The sequence below is a fragment of the Chenopodium album genome, chromosome 22 (assembly GCF_948465745.1).
Source record: "Chenopodium album chromosome 22, dcCheAlbu1.1, whole genome shotgun sequence".
Lineage (NCBI taxonomy): Eukaryota > Viridiplantae > Streptophyta > Magnoliopsida > Caryophyllales > Amaranthaceae > Chenopodium > Chenopodium album.
In genome coordinates, this window is record NC_137855.1 from 2,543,727 (window position 1) to 2,560,336 (window position 16,610).

Here is a 16,610-nt window from a genome sequence, read left to right on the forward strand (position 1 = left end):
CATTGCATTTTCTATCAAACCTTGTTCTCCGTACAAAAATTGGGAGATTAGCTTGCTAATTAAGATTCAATGGATAAACATGGACGACTTTGAACAAACACCGACATTTAATTTCAACAAGGACAATTTGTCACTATATTCTATACAATTGACAATTCATCATATTGATTATTAACAATATTAATAACATTAATAAAATGAAAACAGTACAAATAATTATATGAAGTGCAAACATCATTTTTTTTTTTTTTTTTTGGGATAAGTTTATATATGACTTTGATGACAAGTTGACAACTACTATCCTACGCATCAAGCCATCAATTTTGACACGAATTTTTCTTAAATTATAATTTCGTTGCAAATAAAATTCCTCTTGTTCGTCCCTCTATAAATACATTCAAATGGTGAACCCAAAATTATTTAATTTTCATCCATTATTGCAATTCATATTAATCTTCTTTAATTTCCATTATATTGTATTCGAGCTGAGGTATACATTCTATCCTAATCTCTTTTCTGTAGTTCATCATAAGGTTGGTTCGAGCACTAATAGCTATCTTAATTCGATTTATTACTAAGCTAAGCTAGTACATGTGTATTATTTATATTTCGATCGAGTATGTATTGTTCAATATTATTCCAACTATAAAATACTACCTCTGTTTCAAATTATTTGTAATGATTTGACATAAAATGTTAGTAGAAAATATCTAATCGTTACAAATAAGTTAAAACTAACAAAGCTAGTATATGAATTAGCGCTATGTTCAATCTTTTGTACATATCTAAATCCTTAGATGTGAATTGCTTTGATATTTCGTATCTTTCTGATCAAATAAGTTGGAAAAAACAAAGCCTAATACTCGATCTACTATTCTACTTCTCTTTCTACCTTAATGTTTGTTGTTATTATATTGTTTATGGTCATATAGAATGAATTCTAAGCGTTATTATTTTATTTTTTTTCTTGTGTAGGTAGCTAGCTAGCTAGGAAACAATGACTTCGGTGCAACAAGTAGACCAGGGTGTAACCCAATTAACCACCGAGGAGAAAGCAACAATCAGTGAGGCGATGAAGGAGGCGCAAACCTTGTTGGAAAACAACAACAACAATGATGCAGACGAGATTCAACTTGCTACAGTTGCAGGTATTATGAAAAATTCCCAAAACCGGCCAATTATGCTTAATAAAACCCTTAACGGGTTTGGAGTGTTCGTAGTGGCACCTCCTACAAATGTTGGTGGGAGTAATGGTAGTGGTGGGTTAGTTCATAGGGCTCCTACTTTCCCTCATATTCCTGGTGGAGGTGGCGGTCACGGCCCAGTTATCATAGGCTGTAAGGCCGCGTTGATATATGGTACTTTCGATAAGGCTTTACCTCAGCTTGGATATCTCTTAGCTTGGTTCAAGGCTCAGAGTTCTGATGAACACAAAGTAATGTTTTTTTGGCTTATTTTGTTTTGAAACTTTGCTTTTTATGTAATTTTTTATACATGGTTTAAGGTTTTTTTTTTTTTTTTTTTTTTTTTTTTTGTTTTTTGTTTTTTGAAATTGTTTTTAGGTGTATGTGGAAGCAGGGGATCTAAGCAAGCTCATGAAAATGGAATGGAGTGATGTTGAGCAAAAATTGGATGCATCTAGCAACGAAAGTCGGTACGTGGATAGCGAGACAGGAGCTATAGCAGCTGCTGAAATTAACCTTCTAGGCGACAATCTGGCTTTGCTTGGTGCAAGCTTTGATCGTGTGTTCTTTGATGAAAATACTTCCCAATCCTAATTCCAAGACCAAGACCATCATCAACATATATAATATTATACCTCTTGGTCCTCTTCTATGCAGAATAAATAGTCACGTTAATATTGTAATTTGAACAAAAGAAGTATATCTTACCACCAAAGGGGTACGGTACTTGGACTTTATTAACCTGCATTTTCCATTATGCAAGCTTTATCATGTTTAAATAAATACTGTAATTATTAAATAATCGATCTAATCAATAAATGATGCCTCCTTGGTTTTGTATTGTTGGAAGAAGGAATGTGGTTCTGATATATCTATGCTTTTCTTAACACTAGAGCATGCTCAATGGTGCAATAATTACGTGGCATCTCATCGAGGAATACTAATGATCCTAATCAGTTAATACTATTTTGATCTATACATCCCATATATATATAATATGAATCTCATGACTATAACATTTAACATTTAAGTAGCTATTAGTTGTATCACTCGTATATATGTGATAAACCACATTGAAGAGTACAAGTACAATGTTTTGTAAAAGAATTTTCGGCCTAATCTTATCTAGGTATCAAACATGAAAAATCACACGAGACTTCATTATTTTTTCAACGCGTTCAATCTTAAATTAAGCCTACACGGTATGAATATAATAACCTCTAATTAAGCAACCCCTTTATATTCTCTCTGTTTATGATATTATGACAAAGCCGAGGCATTATTTTATTCCCAAATATTCGCTTTAATTTTTAGAATAGTTCTTTCATTTCTTTTCGACTTGATTCTTCTTACACTATTTTGCCACCTATAGTACTATTAGATTCATCTAAGAATGCATATGTACGCAACCTTTTTATCTTTCCCTTCATAAATACACAATTGAAAACAGTTAATCATAAACTTCAATCATCAATTGATATTGTACTTGATTAAGGTATACTTAGCTTTCTTCATTTTACTATGGAGTAATAATATATATAGTGTTGGTAATTCAATCTGATATATATTTTTTGCAACGCTTTAGGTGGCGCGACTACAATGGCATCAGACCAACAAGTCCGAGGTGCAATTCATCAGTTCGCGGGGAAGGCAGAGAGAGCAACAATAGGAGAACAGGTAAAGAAGGAAGCACAAACAATGTTAGCAAACAACAAGGAGAAGGCGAAGGTGAGCCAAGATGAGCTAGTTTTGGTGACAGGAGTAATAAAGAATCTCCAACCTTGTGGAATTATGCTTAATAAGTGCCATGATTGGAAGGGGCAATTCATAGCCAAGCCTCATGATAAGACTATTGGTGAGCATGCTAGTGGTGGGTTTGTGCACCAAGGCGCCCCGTGGCAAGGGACTCTCCCGGTGGTTGTAGGGTCGAAAGGCTCGATGATATATGGTCATATCAATAATCATGCTCCTCCCAAGCTTGGATGGCTCTTGGCTTGGGACAAGCCGGACAACCCTAATGAGCTTAAAAGGGTATGTTATAACTTATAACCACACTTAATAAAACGTGCTACCTCTATTTCCATTTGATAAAATATAGAAAACTCGATGAGTGGATGGGTGGGTAGGTGTACAAAAAAAGACGGATAAAGTAAAATAAAATGGGGGTAAATGAAAAAATATTGTGGGGTAAGACTGTAATTAAGAGATGTACTGAAATTGGATTAAAGTAAAAGTGTAACTGTGTTAGTAGAAAAAAATCAAAATGAAAAGTGTTAAAAGATCATTAGAAATTAATTGGTGTATATAGTACATTTTGTTTAATAATTTTTTTTTTTGAAGAGATACATTTTGTTTAATAATTGATCATCGGTCAATGTATTTATTCAATTTTTTTTTAATTTACAGGTGTATGTAGAAGCAGGGCATCTAGGCCGGCTCATGAAAATGGAATGGAATGAAATCGAACAAAAATTGGATGCATCGCGTAGTACAAGTCACTGCTGGGACAGCGAGACTGGTGCAGTAGCAGCTGCTGATATTAAGGACTATGGTGAAAAATTGACGTTGCTTCGTGCCAGCTTTGATCATTCCCCTAGCATTAAGTAAATTGATTTAATTATGTAAATACCTGATGAAGGAATGTAATAACAATACAACATATAACATCTATCCTTCCATATAAAATAATATCTAGAATATTTATCATATATTCTACGAAGTATCACTTATCATACATTGTACTATTGTAATGTTTGTGTAGATTAGCTCCTTATTATATTGAATTATTGAGCAGTACTTGGGTGTGGCGGGCAGAGCATAGGGCAATACTTATGAAAGCATGAATATCAATCATTGATATTAACTTTGAAAAAAAAGAATATGATCCAAAAAAATGGTGGAGGGGGAAGACCATGCTACATTTTCACAAAAACTTAGATAACGAATATAATGAATCAATTAATGTCATGATGCGTTATATATATATGAGTATATGACCTATCAATATATACACAAACTCTCAGTCTTAACTAATACAAGCTTAGAGGCGCACGCAATGCGTGCAAAATTCCTTTTCGTTTTTATTTACTTGACACATTTTTTGTTGTTCATTGGATAGAGATAACATAATTTTTGTATGCAATTATAAGAAGAAAAAAAAAAATCTTAAATGAAAGGCGCCTAGAATTTGAGAACCCACTAAAGACAATAGTATTAGGTCTAGAACTCTAGTAGCATAAGTTGTTTATTTACTTTTCTCATAATCCCATGGAAAATCGAATTCAAAGTATTTCGAGTCAATAATGGATGATTACTGTCTTATTGAGAAATATCAAGGTCTTTCAAGTCTATGCATGATTGCTATGTCCTGTATGAGGAGGAAGGAGCTGTATCTTGAGTAATTTCAGATTGCTTTGGTAGTTTTTGCAATCAAGCAGAAAGAGTGAAACACAAATACTAAATTTAAATATGATGAAATTTCAGGATATGCTGATGAAAGATGCGGGATTTAAGTGGGTATCAGGTACATTATTTAAGTTGCTCTTATGTACTTGTTTATGCTTAATTTTTAAGAACAATAACATCGTTGCTTATCACTACGACTTTGGTTACGACCCATACTACGGCCTACCACCATCATATGCAAATGTTTCTCGTTATTCATGGAAGGTCAATAACATCACATCTCTCTTGAACTCTGAGGGCACTCATCCTTCCTTTGCGTTTGGTTTTGTCTCCTACGGTTCTTCAAACGGACTTGCTATACTCATAGGGTCCCAGGATGACGGCAACTTTTATAATGGCGAGGTTGTGTGGTGTGCCAATCGAGATCATCTCGTTAGAGACGATGCAACACTTGATCTTACATCAGAAGAAGGTTTGGTGTTAAGGGATGGAGATGGAAATATGGTGTGGTCAACTAACACCTCGAACCTTTCAGCTAGGTCCATCCATTTGCAAGACGATGGGAATTTGGTCCTTTTGAATGCAAAAGGGAATATCATCTGGGAGTCATTTGACTACCCAACCGATACTTTACTGAATTTTAGGAAGGATCTTTCCATAGGACAAAGATTAACATCCAGCAATTCAACTTCAAATTTTTCCACAGGGGTGTATTATGTTCAATGGGAATTTGATGGTCTTCATGCTTATGTTGATTTGTATCCTCCACAACAATATGGATTCTTGGATTATAAAACCTACCACTACATGGTTTCCCAAAGTTTAGATGATGCTCACTATAATGGTTTTAATATAAGTTATATGCGTCTTGATGCAACTGGACGCCTACTATGGATGAACCGGAATCTAAGCGGTCCAGATGAATCAATTGATTATTTTGAAGATTTTGAGTTTGGTGATTGTGCCTACCCAACAACTTGTGGAAACTATGGGATTTGCGTGAATAAAACTGTGTGCGGTTGTCCAATGGAGACTGATGAAGGTGGTATGAATTATTTCCAGCCAATTAACGTGTTCAATCCCTCTTTAGGATGTAGTGTTGTTAATCCTCTAGCTTGTCCCGACACCCACAACCTCCATTATTTCTTAGAGCTTGAAAATATTGACTACTTCGATTCTACTCCATCACTCACAGGAACAGATGTTGAGAGTTGCAAAAGTGCATGTTTACATCAGTGTTCATGCAAAGCTGTCATCTTTCATTACCATAATGATACCTCATTTGGTAATTGTACACTGCCTTCAGAGGTTCTCACTTTGAAGGATTCTGGAGGAAGATATAATGTCGTCACATTCATCAAAGTGCAAAAGCAAAAGAAAACTTCATCGCAGAGAAAATTAGTACTTTCTGTTTCTGCTAGCTTGATAGTCTTGGTGTTGGTTACTGGAGTATTCGTTTTTGTCTTTATGAGAAAGAGAAACAGAGCGAAAGACTTTAATTGCTCCGATGACATTTTTGTTGATACAGTAAAGCGGTTTTCTTTTGAAGCACTAAAATTGGCAACCCAAAACTTCCAAACAAAGCTTGGTAGAGGAGGATTTGGATCTGTTTTTGAAGGCACGTTAGACGATGGGACAAAAGTTGCCGTGAAACACCTGGATTCATCAGGCCAAGGGAGGAAGGAATTCCTGGCAGAGGTCAATACAATTGGCAGCGTACACCACTTCAACTTAGTGAGGTTGCTCGGATTTTGTGATGATGGGTTGAATAGACTTCTTGTCTATGAGTACATGTGTAATGGGTCACTTGAAAAGTGGATCTTCAACCAAGACATATCACTAGCACTAACCTGGAGTGTACGCCAAAAGATTATTCATGGTGTGGCCGCGGGACTTGAATATCTACATACACACTGCAAACAAAACGTGATCCACTTTGATATCAAACCTCAGAATATACTCCTAGACAAAGACTTCAACATCAAGATATCTGATTTCGGCTTAGCAAAAATGGTTGACCGAGATCAAAGCCAAGTTATGACCATGGTAAGGGGGACACCAGGATATATGGCTCCAGAGATGGTTACTGGCCGTGCCATCTCGGTTAAGGTCGACGTCTACAGCTTTGGAGTTCTTGTCCTAGAAATTGTGTGTGGCCGTAAGAATTTTGGTTCATCAGAAGGTGATTGTCTCACTAACTTGGTGAAGGTGAAGGCTGATGCGGATCAACTCTCTGATCTAATTGACGAGCATGGGGAAGGTATGCAACAACACAAGGGAGAAGCTGTGAAGATGATGAAGATTGCAATATGGTGCTTGCAGCCTCATTTCATCAGGCCAACTATGTCAATGGTGGTGAAAGTTTTACAGGATCTTCCAAACATGGAAGCCTTGAGTGATCTCAGTTACTTGACCCTTATCCAAGAAGCTGCTCCAGTGGAAACAAACTATGACTCTACATTCCGCCCAACAGAGTCACTTTTGTCTGGACCACGTTGATCTGCAGCTAGTCCAACCTCGAGTTTCTAAGCTGCACTTGTGGCAGCATTAGAACTCTACACTATCTTCTATGGATGTCATCAGAACTCTACACTATCTTCTATGTTTTTTTCAGGTAAATCAAATAGCCATAGCTCTCGCTTGTACCAGTTCGTCTTCCTGTTTATGTATTCTCAATACAATAAATTAATGTACTGCTGAAAACTAGCATCTGTTTAATCTGTATTCTATGCTTCTATCTGTTTAACCAGTATTCTATGCTTCTATCTGTTTAATAATCTGTATTCTATGCTTCTAATCATATCTCTTTTTTTGCGCCCTTCTTTTTTTAAAGATTGTGTAATTAACAACATAATTTCAGGTAATTATTATGAAATCCAACTATCATAGTTATTTAGGTTTGTTAACCATTCAGGAATTCAGGTTATGAATTCTCCGATCAATGAAGATTTATTAAACCAATGATCAAAAACTATGTATTCTTTTTTCCCATACAAGACTATAAACCTAAGGAGTTAAGATCCACATCAAATAGACAGAGAGTAAACTTTGCTGAATAAGAAAAATTAGCATTTCTCATATAACAATATAGTCATATTCTCATACTTTGTATTTCTGAACTACAAACATTAGCTTTTTGTTGAAGAATTTACAGACAACAAAAGATTAACACCACATCTTTCTTCAGACAAAATGGCACATAAGTGATCTTCTACATGAAAGATGATTGACAGCAAGAAATGAAACTTGAGACAGCGGCATTTTGTAATAGGGTTATGTTTAATTAGATGCAAGGTACAATAGAAAATCTCCAAAGAAGTTGCTAATTCTTACATAACAGGAGTGCATAGACTCCCAGCAGCATAACTGACTTACAGCATTCAAGTAGAGAATAAAGCTTACAACCAGGAACTTAATATCACCGAGAAGTGATAATCAACTAACACAAACTGCACAATTTAAGAGCAAGAACATCTAACCTCTAAAATTAAAAGTCTGGATTGAGATGACATCAACCATTAAACCGGTTTAACACCTCAAACACGACCATCCCACAAGGATTCAGGACGAACCTTGTCCGATGTTAAAAGGTTCTCAACCTCTTTAGGAGGGTTCAGTCCCAACTTACAAGCACGGTTCCATCGATCAAGCCTAGTCATACCAATGCTCGGTCCATACATCATGTTCATGTCAAATTGCCTCAACACTTCCTCATTCTGATCATAATCATCTGCCAACAAAAAGTTCACCAAATTAATGAGACTCTTCAATCAAATAATATCACATTCTCCTTATTAACCCAAATATTCTAAAAGATCATCAAAAGTACTACTTTCGCAAACTACCAAGCCACATTAAGCCATAAAAATCAAAATGTGTAAATTTCCATTACTAATTTCTCAAACAATACATTAATTTACAATAAAATTCATCTAAAAAATTACTTCAAAAGAAAAATAATGATCATATTTATCCAAATTTGACAAAAAAAGGTCGTGTTTAGCCAATTATTGGAGAAGAAAAGGATTAATTCGTAAAAAAATCATTTAATTAGGTCAATTCTTAAACATTCAACTACAAACCAATTAAAAACCCTAACATTGCGTTATTTGACATTAACATACAATTCACCACAAAAAATCATCAAACACAAACAATGTTTAACCAAATTTGAAACATAAATCAACCAAAAATCAACAACACTTCTAAAACCGCAACAAATTAAAAATCATTCAACAGCAAAAAAAAAATGATAAAATTAACACAAAATCAACAAAATAAAAAGTAGGAGAGAGAAAAGATAAAGACCTTGAAGATCAAAAGAACCATTGCGAGTGACAAGAGCAGGAGATTGAGCGACGTCGGATCCAATAGAAGAGGAAAGAGAAGGAGAAGGAGTATTCTTCTTGTTACCGCCTTTAGGAGAAGGTTTTGAAATACCAGTATTACCTTTCTTCTTCTGCTTATAGAATCCTTTCATATCAACTCTAACAGTCGCCATTTTTAACAACTTTGAAAGCTTCAATTTCTCTCTCTTGTTCTTCTTCTTCAATTTCTGTGAGAGTGTTAGTTTTAAATTTTGAATTATATTTTTGGGTCGGTTTAAGAGGAGAGAGAAAATACAGGGGATTTGGATTCGTGTGCTGGAAGTTTTATAAACTTGGGCTTAGAATTTGGGCCTTGTTTTTGGGCTTTTTAATTGGTTGGGCTTGTGTAAACAATGCTACAACTCACAAGTAGCCCAAATGTTTGACAAACAAACTACCAAGACCTTTTTAGGTGATTGTTGAACTCAGTTGAACTATCACCTAAAAACGTCTTGGTAGTTTGACTATAGCATGAGAGAATATGAGAGATGAGAGAATATTTGCCGTGCCTTTATCATTGATTAAACATCAATGTATAATACAAGCGTACACTAAGTTAGGGTTAAGACAACATTAGTAATTTACAAACTACATATATACTAGATTATTTACATAATCTAACAACAGAGTGATTTTCAATAAAGCTAAGACCAAAAATTCTCAAACATGCATGCCCTGATTCTTTGATTTGGCACAAAAGTAAAAACGGGTCAATTTGGCACAAAATTAGTTTTATCCTTCCCTCTAAATAATTTATATGGAGAACAAGCTAATTCTAGTAGAATGATATGAATAGTTCTAGTAATTGATACAAAAATATATCAACACCTTAAATCTACACTCTTACAATTAAAGATACCTTGTACTCGTACTCCATTTGGTTAATGATTTATAAAGACATGTATTGGCTATCTTTATTATTCTGACTCAAATTACTCAATATTTGTTGTATTATTGTATTATTTCATTCTTGAAGTACAAAGAAATTTATTCCATATTAATTTGATCAACGTACTTTAATCAATTCAATGCACACCTTTGTTGAAAATAAACAACTCGTACGTAATTAATAATTATGGACATAAACTATGAGTTATCTTACAAATAGGAATACAATAGTATATATAATCCACTTGTCAATGCATTAATTGCAAAATGAAGATGTATCATCCCCTTCAAACGATGAAGTAATCCTTCGCTATTGTGTTTATCTTAAGAAGATAAGATGATTCAAGCTTGATTATTACTTGTATTATAATAAATTATTATGCAAAGTACATGATAACAATTTATCTTATTTTGACCAAGATTATCTTATTATTATTGAAAAAACTCTGTTATAAAAATAGGTCGTTAATCAGCTGAATTCAAAACGTGAAGAAAGTTCGAAAGAAATTAAAAAGAAAAAGAAAGGCAAAATGGCAATGGTAGGAGGTGTTTCAGAGAATAAGGGTTCAGAGAACATCTTGGAGATCAATGATCTTGCCAAATTTGCTGTTGATGAGCACAACAAGAAACAGGTACGTTTTTCTCATATTACATGCAATTTCAAACTAACTGTTGCGATTATGTAGGAACAAAGGGGGTAGGACCGTAGGAGTATATATATATATAAGAATTGGACCGTTCAACTTGCAGAAAGTATCCGTTTTCCTAACATATAAACTGTTGTGATTATTTAGGAACAAAGAGGGTAGGATTATAAGAATTGGACCGTCCAACTTGTAGAACGGATCCATTTTCTTAACATAGGAAAATATTATGATTGTTATGTTCTTTTAATATATATTAAAATTATTTCTACTCTTAACGGATTTGGTTGGTTCAGAAATTTTATTGAACTTGTGAAAAATAATATGCAGAACTCAATGCTGGAGTTCCGGAAGGTTGTAAATGTTAAGGAGCAAGTAGTAGCTGGTACGTTGTATTACATTACTTTGGAGGCAAATAATGCAGGAAACAACAACGAAGTTCAGTACTATGAAGCTAAAATTTGGGTTAAACCATGGTTGAACTTTAAAGAGTTGCAAGATTTCAAGTTTCTTGGGGGTACTCTGCCTATAGATGGTACTGCCTTGTGATTTCGTTCTCGTAAATACATTTCTACTAACTGTACTAATTAAGCTAGTTGTCGATCTTGTCAAATTTTTGCAGGTTGTTGAAGATTGAAGCTAATCATGACTTGATTCAGGATAGCTGAATTTCTGAAGTCCTGAACATCTGTATCAGATTATGTTTATGAAATATGTTTTTTTTTTTTTTTTTTTTTACATATTCTGGTTGGATAGGAAAGATTATGTTATATATGCTACTGAAATTATAGTTTGTGAATTCTTGTTTAATGTTTATATAATTGGATACACAAAAAACGATTGGAATGTCAAATTCATCCTTTTAAGATCTAACAGTGCAAAATTCCTAGCTATTGTCTCGCAAATGTGCACCATATTGGTTTTTCTCATTTTGAGTAAATGTTTTGATCTTCATACTAAAAGCTAGTTAAGCTAAGCTAGCTTCTTCAAAAGACAATCTTCAACAGGTTTTTGGCCTCCTTAAACATTGAAGAAATATTACATGGTTTACATAGCCTATGTGGTTGAACAAAAATACGAAAGGACTTTGAAATAGCTAGCTAGTCATATAAATGCAATACAATACAAAATACAAACTGCTAAAACCAGGCTATAATTGGATTAAAAAAAAACATCAACGAGGTCCAGACAAAAGTGACTCTGTAGGACAGACTGAAAAGCCGCAATTTGCTTCCATTGGAGCTGCTTCGTGGACCATGTTTAAGTAGGTGAGATCAGTTAAAGCTTCCATGTTCGGAAGATCCTGTAAAACTTTGACCACCATTGACATTGTTGGCCTGATGAAGTGAGGCTGCAAGCACCATATTGCAATCTTCATTATCTTCACAGCTTCTCCCTTGTGTTGTTGCATACCTTCACCATGCTCGTCAATTAGATCAGAGAGTTGATCTTCATCAGCCTTCACCTTCACCAAGTTAATGAGACAATCACCGTCTGATGAACCAAAATTTTTACGGCCACACACAATTTCTAGGACAAGAACCCCAAAGCTGTAGACATCGACTTTAACAGAGATGGCACGACCAGTAACCAGCTCTGGAGCCATATATCCTGGTGTCCCCCTTACCATGGTCATAACATGGCTTTGATCTCGGTCTACCATTTTTGCCAAGCCAAAATCAGAAATCTTGATGTTGAAGTCTTTGTCTAGGAGTATATTCTGAGGTTTGATATCAAAATGGATCACATTTTGATTGCAGTGCTCGTGTAAATACTCAAGCCCCACAGCCACACCATCAATAATCTTTCGACGTAGGTTCCAGCCTAGTGTCTGTGATTTGTCTTGGTTGAAGATCCACTTCTCAAGTGACCCATTACACATGTATTCATAGACAAGAAGTCTATTCAGTCCATCATCACAAAACCCAATTAGCCTCACTAGATTGAAGTGGTGAATGCTACCTATTGTATTGACCTCGGCCAGGAATTCCTTCCTCCCTTGGCCTACTGATTCCAATTGTTTTACGGCAACTTTTGTTCCATTACCTAATGTACCTTCAAATACAGACCCAAATCCTCCTCGGCCAAGCTTTGTTTGGAAGTTTTGGGTTGCCAATTTCAGATCTTCAAAAGAGAACCGACTTATGTTATCAACAAAAACATCAAGGGAACAATCAAAATCCTTGGCATTATTACTTTTTCGCCTCCGTATCATAAACACAATAACCACAAATAAGACTATCAACCCAGAAGATACAAGTACCGATATTTTCTTCAATAATGAAGCTTTTGTTGATGCCTTGTGTTGCACTTTGATGAATGCAACGGCCTTATAGGCCAAATATTGATCAGAAACATCCATCGAAGTGAGTATCTCAGAAATTAGTGTACAATTACCAAAAGAGGTATCCATATGGTAACGAAAGAAGACGGCTTTACACGAACAATTATTCAAACACACACTTTTACAGCTCTCAACATTTATTTCTGTGAGAGAGGGAGTAAGGGCAAAGTAGGTCACATTATCAAACTCTAGAAAACTGTGGAGATTGTGGTTGTTAGGACAAGATAGAGGTGTAACAAGGCTACATCCTGAACTGGAATCAAATGAATTAACTGGCTTGAAGTAATCCCAGCTACCATCATCCCCGCCTGCTGCACAACTACATTTACCACCATCCTTACAAATTCCATACTTTCCACAAACTGTAGGGTATGAACAATTATCATTATCAAAGACATCACTGTTGTAATTCTCACCTTCTTTCCAAATATATGTACGTAAGTGTCCATCTTGATCAAGACGCATATAACTATTCTTATAAGTGTACTCATCAGGATACAAGGGCGATCTGATTAAGTAGATATCATTCCAACTATCTTCTTCAATATGCCGGAAACCATAGTATTGTAAAGGATTCAAATCAACAAAAGCATGAAGACCATAGTGATCTCGAATAACATAAAAGAGCTCTGGGGAATCACTTGAATTTGATGTTGTTGACATTAATCTATGTCCCAGTGGAAGACGCTGGTCATGGATTAACGTATTAGTTGGGTAATTATATGACTCCCAGATGATTTTCCCATTTCCATTTAAAAGGACCAAGTTCCCATCACTTCTCAGCTGAATTGACCTCACTGCAAGGCCATGGGTATTGGTAGACCACACAAAACTTCCATCTGCATCCCTTAATACCAAACCTTCTTCAGATGTAAGAGCAAGTGTGGCAAGCCCTTGAACAGGATGACCTTGATTGGCACACCAAACAACCACAGGGGAAAAATTCTCCTTCCCAATATATATCACAAGTACATATGAATCAGGTGCAGTTTGACGGGCAAAAAGCCCAAATCCAAACGGAGGATAATAATCAGTACTTATCAAAACTCCATACTTATTATAATTACGATGGATGTACTCTGGAGAGTACAAGGCTGTTCTAATAATATAATTATCATCAGAATAATAGCTCCCTCCATTCATAAGCCAGTTATTATTGTTTTCCAATGAATTCGAGACATTAGCATATGAAGAAAGGCTTTTAACAAGGGTGATGTTGTTGCTAGAAAGAAAGTAACACCAAATGCATAAGAGAATTTTTAGTGTACCTGATACCCATGTTACTCCATAATCTTTCAACATGACCTGAAATTTCATCAGACTTTGGTTAGTACTCTATCTTTGCTAGTATTGCAAACTGCTAACCCAAAATAACAAAAAAAAAGTTAAATAAAAACTCGTATGTTTTTCAAGTAGACTTACTCCTTGATTGTAAGGACTTGTACTTCCTACGTTTTTTATTAGATACATCACTTTTGAAATTGCAGACTCCTAGACAATTTTTAAATCTAAATTGAAAGAAGGGCCCATGTGATATGAGAAAGATAGAGAGAATTTATTGACTAAAAGAAAAAGTGAAGCATCTAAGGGGTCGTTTGGTTGCACAAAAGAAATGGGGGAAATAGAAATTCATGGGAATTTGGATATTGAGGTTTTGTTTGGTTGACCAAAAAACATAAAAAATGTGGGAATTTCAAATTCATGGGAATTTCCAATTCCCACAAAACATGGGAATTAAATTACCAAGTACCCCCTTGGTAACTTGAAATTCCCATGATTTGCAAATTCCTCCATGAATAACAAACAACTTTCAACAATTCATGGGAATTCTAATGTGGGAAGTTAATTCCCATAATTTGTCAATTCCTATGGGAAGTTATTTCCCTTGTCAACCAAACGACCCCTAAATTGAAAATTCTATACATAGAAAGTGATGCATCTAATAAAAAACGAAGGAAATTAAATAATAAGTTTCCACTGGGGTTTAGAATTTCTAAAGAACGAACTATATATGGATGCTTGAATTATGCAGAATGAAGAGTTGAAGACTATGACCAGAAGCTTCCTTCTAATTTAAAGACTATGACCAGAAGCTTCCTTCTTATTTTAAATTTTAAATGAAGAGTTGTTAACAATTTGGGTTGATTTACCAGATTATGTATCATTTCAACAAAGTCATATGACGTTGGCTTTGCCTTCTCAAGAAAGAAGTCAAAAAATAATAACAATTTTGGGATGATCTATTTCGAACAAGTGGTGAGACAGCAAATCATAGAACAATCGCAGACCAAACAAAATAACATCAATTTCATAATTGTAAAAAAAATAACTGTATCATAAGCAAAGTAGCAACACATGATGCATGATTGTAAATTAAAATTTGTTAATTAACTTCACTTGTGAACTGAATCATCAATCTATCTATTAACCTATACTAAAAGCGAACCCTTTCATGACACTTGGCACAACGTCATTTCTTCTTTTCCCGCCAATTTCATTAATTCCTAAATTATTATATTATATTTTTATTATTATTATATATAATATATAATTATTTCCTTATTATATTCTTATATATTATTATTATTATATATTATTTAATGTTTAAACACACGAAAATGAATAGTTCAGTACTTCAATACAGAGCACTTCACCATGATTCTAGAATCCCAAAGATTAAACATCTAGAACTTACTCTTTCTCTTTTCTTTTTCTTAACTGATGTTCTTTTCACCTCTTCAAACTTTGAAAGAAGCAATTTTTAACACTTCGGAGATATTTAGGTACAATTACAAAGCATCATCCCCATTTTGTAACCCTTAATTCCGATTCAATTACAGGTTAGTGCTTTTTATTTTTCATTTTTATTGCTCTTGAATCAATTTATCAACTTTAATTTTTTGGATTGTTGCTATATTTGATTTTCATTTTTGTTTAAATGTTTTAGCTGAGAATTTTATGAAATTTAGGTTTAATTTACAATGTTTCAATTTAGGTAGTTCGCCAATTGATTGAAATTGAAATTGCATAAAAAAATTAACTTCTTTTTTTTTTCTTAGGATTGATTATTATTCTTTACCTTTCTTGAATCGGTTTAGTAGTTTATGTAATACAATGTTATGTTAATATGAGATTTAAAGGAATATTTCAGCATTTCTATTCAATCAATTGTAAAGAAGACAAGTAGTTAAATTTGGGAACCAATTAAAGAACATAATATTGTCAAATTATATGGTTGTAGATCAAAGTCTTAAAGCGGTGAAACAGATATGACGAGCTCCAGATGGTTGATTTGTGGCGGCATTCATGGAATTTTACGAGTAAAAAATTTTAATTTTACATATTTATATAAGATCTATTCCCTATATATAAACCATATATAATCAATTGATTATTCTTTATCTTTCTTGAATCGGTTTATTATATTTTTTTTCTTAGTATTGATTATTATTCTTTACATAATAAATATATACATAGTAATTATATCAACCATATCATTCACAAAACAGAAATAATGTGAAAAGGTAGTATAAAATCTTTTCAAACTTCCAATATTATTTTATACTCCACAATACTATCTAAATATATGTTGCAATATCAAGGGTTACAAAAAAAAGTGGGCTGAAAATTTTAATATGTGATAAGGAAGGTAAGACATATAATACTACTCAAAATGTAGTATATAAAGAAGTGTTTCAAAATGTGACATGAGGTAATTTTTTTTAAATTTAATTAACATTCTTTGGTAAAATTGCTTGAAAGTTCTTTTCGTTCACTT

At 34.1% G+C, this 16,610-nt stretch overlaps 6 protein-coding genes across 7 annotated transcripts; 4 read left to right on the forward strand and 2 right to left on the reverse strand.

The window, feature by feature from the left end:
* Nucleotides 1-413: 413 nt before the first annotated feature.
* On the forward strand, nucleotides 414-2,036 carry LOC145603695 (uncharacterized). The gene is made up of 3 exons (XM_081659652.1): nucleotides 414-490; nucleotides 976-1,435; nucleotides 1,563-2,036. Exons 2-3 carry the CDS (start codon nucleotides 998-1,000, stop codon nucleotides 1,776-1,778), a joined length of 654 nt encoding a protein of 217 aa, XP_081515778.1. The 5' UTR covers nucleotides 414-490; nucleotides 976-997; the 3' UTR covers nucleotides 1,779-2,036.
* Nucleotides 2,037-2,550: 514 nt separating this feature from the next.
* On the forward strand, nucleotides 2,551-3,892 carry LOC145603696 (uncharacterized). 2 transcript variants are annotated; one of them, XM_081659654.1, is made up of 3 exons: nucleotides 2,551-2,679; nucleotides 2,770-3,215; nucleotides 3,591-3,892. In XM_081659654.1, the coding sequence occupies exons 2-3, from the start codon at nucleotides 2,784-2,786 to the stop codon at nucleotides 3,789-3,791; spliced, it is 633 nt and encodes a 210-aa protein (XP_081515780.1). In that variant the 5' UTR covers nucleotides 2,551-2,679; nucleotides 2,770-2,783; the 3' UTR covers nucleotides 3,792-3,892. The 2 variants fall into 2 exon arrangements, with proteins under 2 accessions (XP_081515780.1, XP_081515779.1); XM_081659653.1 differs by lacking the exon at nucleotides 2,551-2,679 and having other exon boundaries at nucleotides 2,720-3,215.
* Nucleotides 3,893-4,652: 760 nt separating this feature from the next.
* On the forward strand, nucleotides 4,653-7,324 carry LOC145606209 (G-type lectin S-receptor-like serine/threonine-protein kinase SD2-5). The gene has a single exon (XM_081662252.1). The coding sequence runs from the start codon at nucleotides 4,653-4,655 to the stop codon at nucleotides 7,086-7,088; it is 2,436 nt and encodes an 811-aa protein (XP_081518378.1). The 3' UTR covers nucleotides 7,089-7,324.
* Nucleotides 7,325-7,890: 566 nt separating this feature from the next.
* LOC145605818 (uncharacterized) lies at nucleotides 7,891-9,185 on the reverse strand. The gene is made up of 2 exons (XM_081661881.1): nucleotides 8,898-9,185; nucleotides 7,891-8,319 (listed from the first exon to the last, which is right to left on the reverse strand). The coding sequence occupies exons 1-2, from the start codon at nucleotides 9,088-9,090 to the stop codon at nucleotides 8,126-8,128; spliced, it is 387 nt and encodes a 128-aa protein (XP_081518007.1). The 5' UTR covers nucleotides 9,091-9,185; the 3' UTR covers nucleotides 7,891-8,125.
* Nucleotides 9,186-10,345: 1,160 nt separating this feature from the next.
* LOC145605741 (cysteine proteinase inhibitor A-like) lies at nucleotides 10,346-11,471 on the forward strand. The gene is made up of 2 exons (XM_081661810.1): nucleotides 10,346-10,476; nucleotides 10,819-11,471. The coding sequence occupies exons 1-2, from the start codon at nucleotides 10,375-10,377 to the stop codon at nucleotides 11,035-11,037; spliced, it is 321 nt and encodes a 106-aa protein (XP_081517936.1). The 5' UTR covers nucleotides 10,346-10,374; the 3' UTR covers nucleotides 11,038-11,471.
* Nucleotides 11,472-11,656: 185 nt separating this feature from the next.
* On the reverse strand, nucleotides 11,657-14,134 carry LOC145606211 (G-type lectin S-receptor-like serine/threonine-protein kinase SD2-5). Its single transcript, XM_081662253.1, has one exon. The coding sequence runs from the start codon at nucleotides 14,132-14,134 to the stop codon at nucleotides 11,663-11,665; it is 2,472 nt and encodes an 823-aa protein (XP_081518379.1). The 3' UTR covers nucleotides 11,657-11,662.
* Between the last annotated feature and the right edge of the window lie 2,476 nt (nucleotides 14,135-16,610).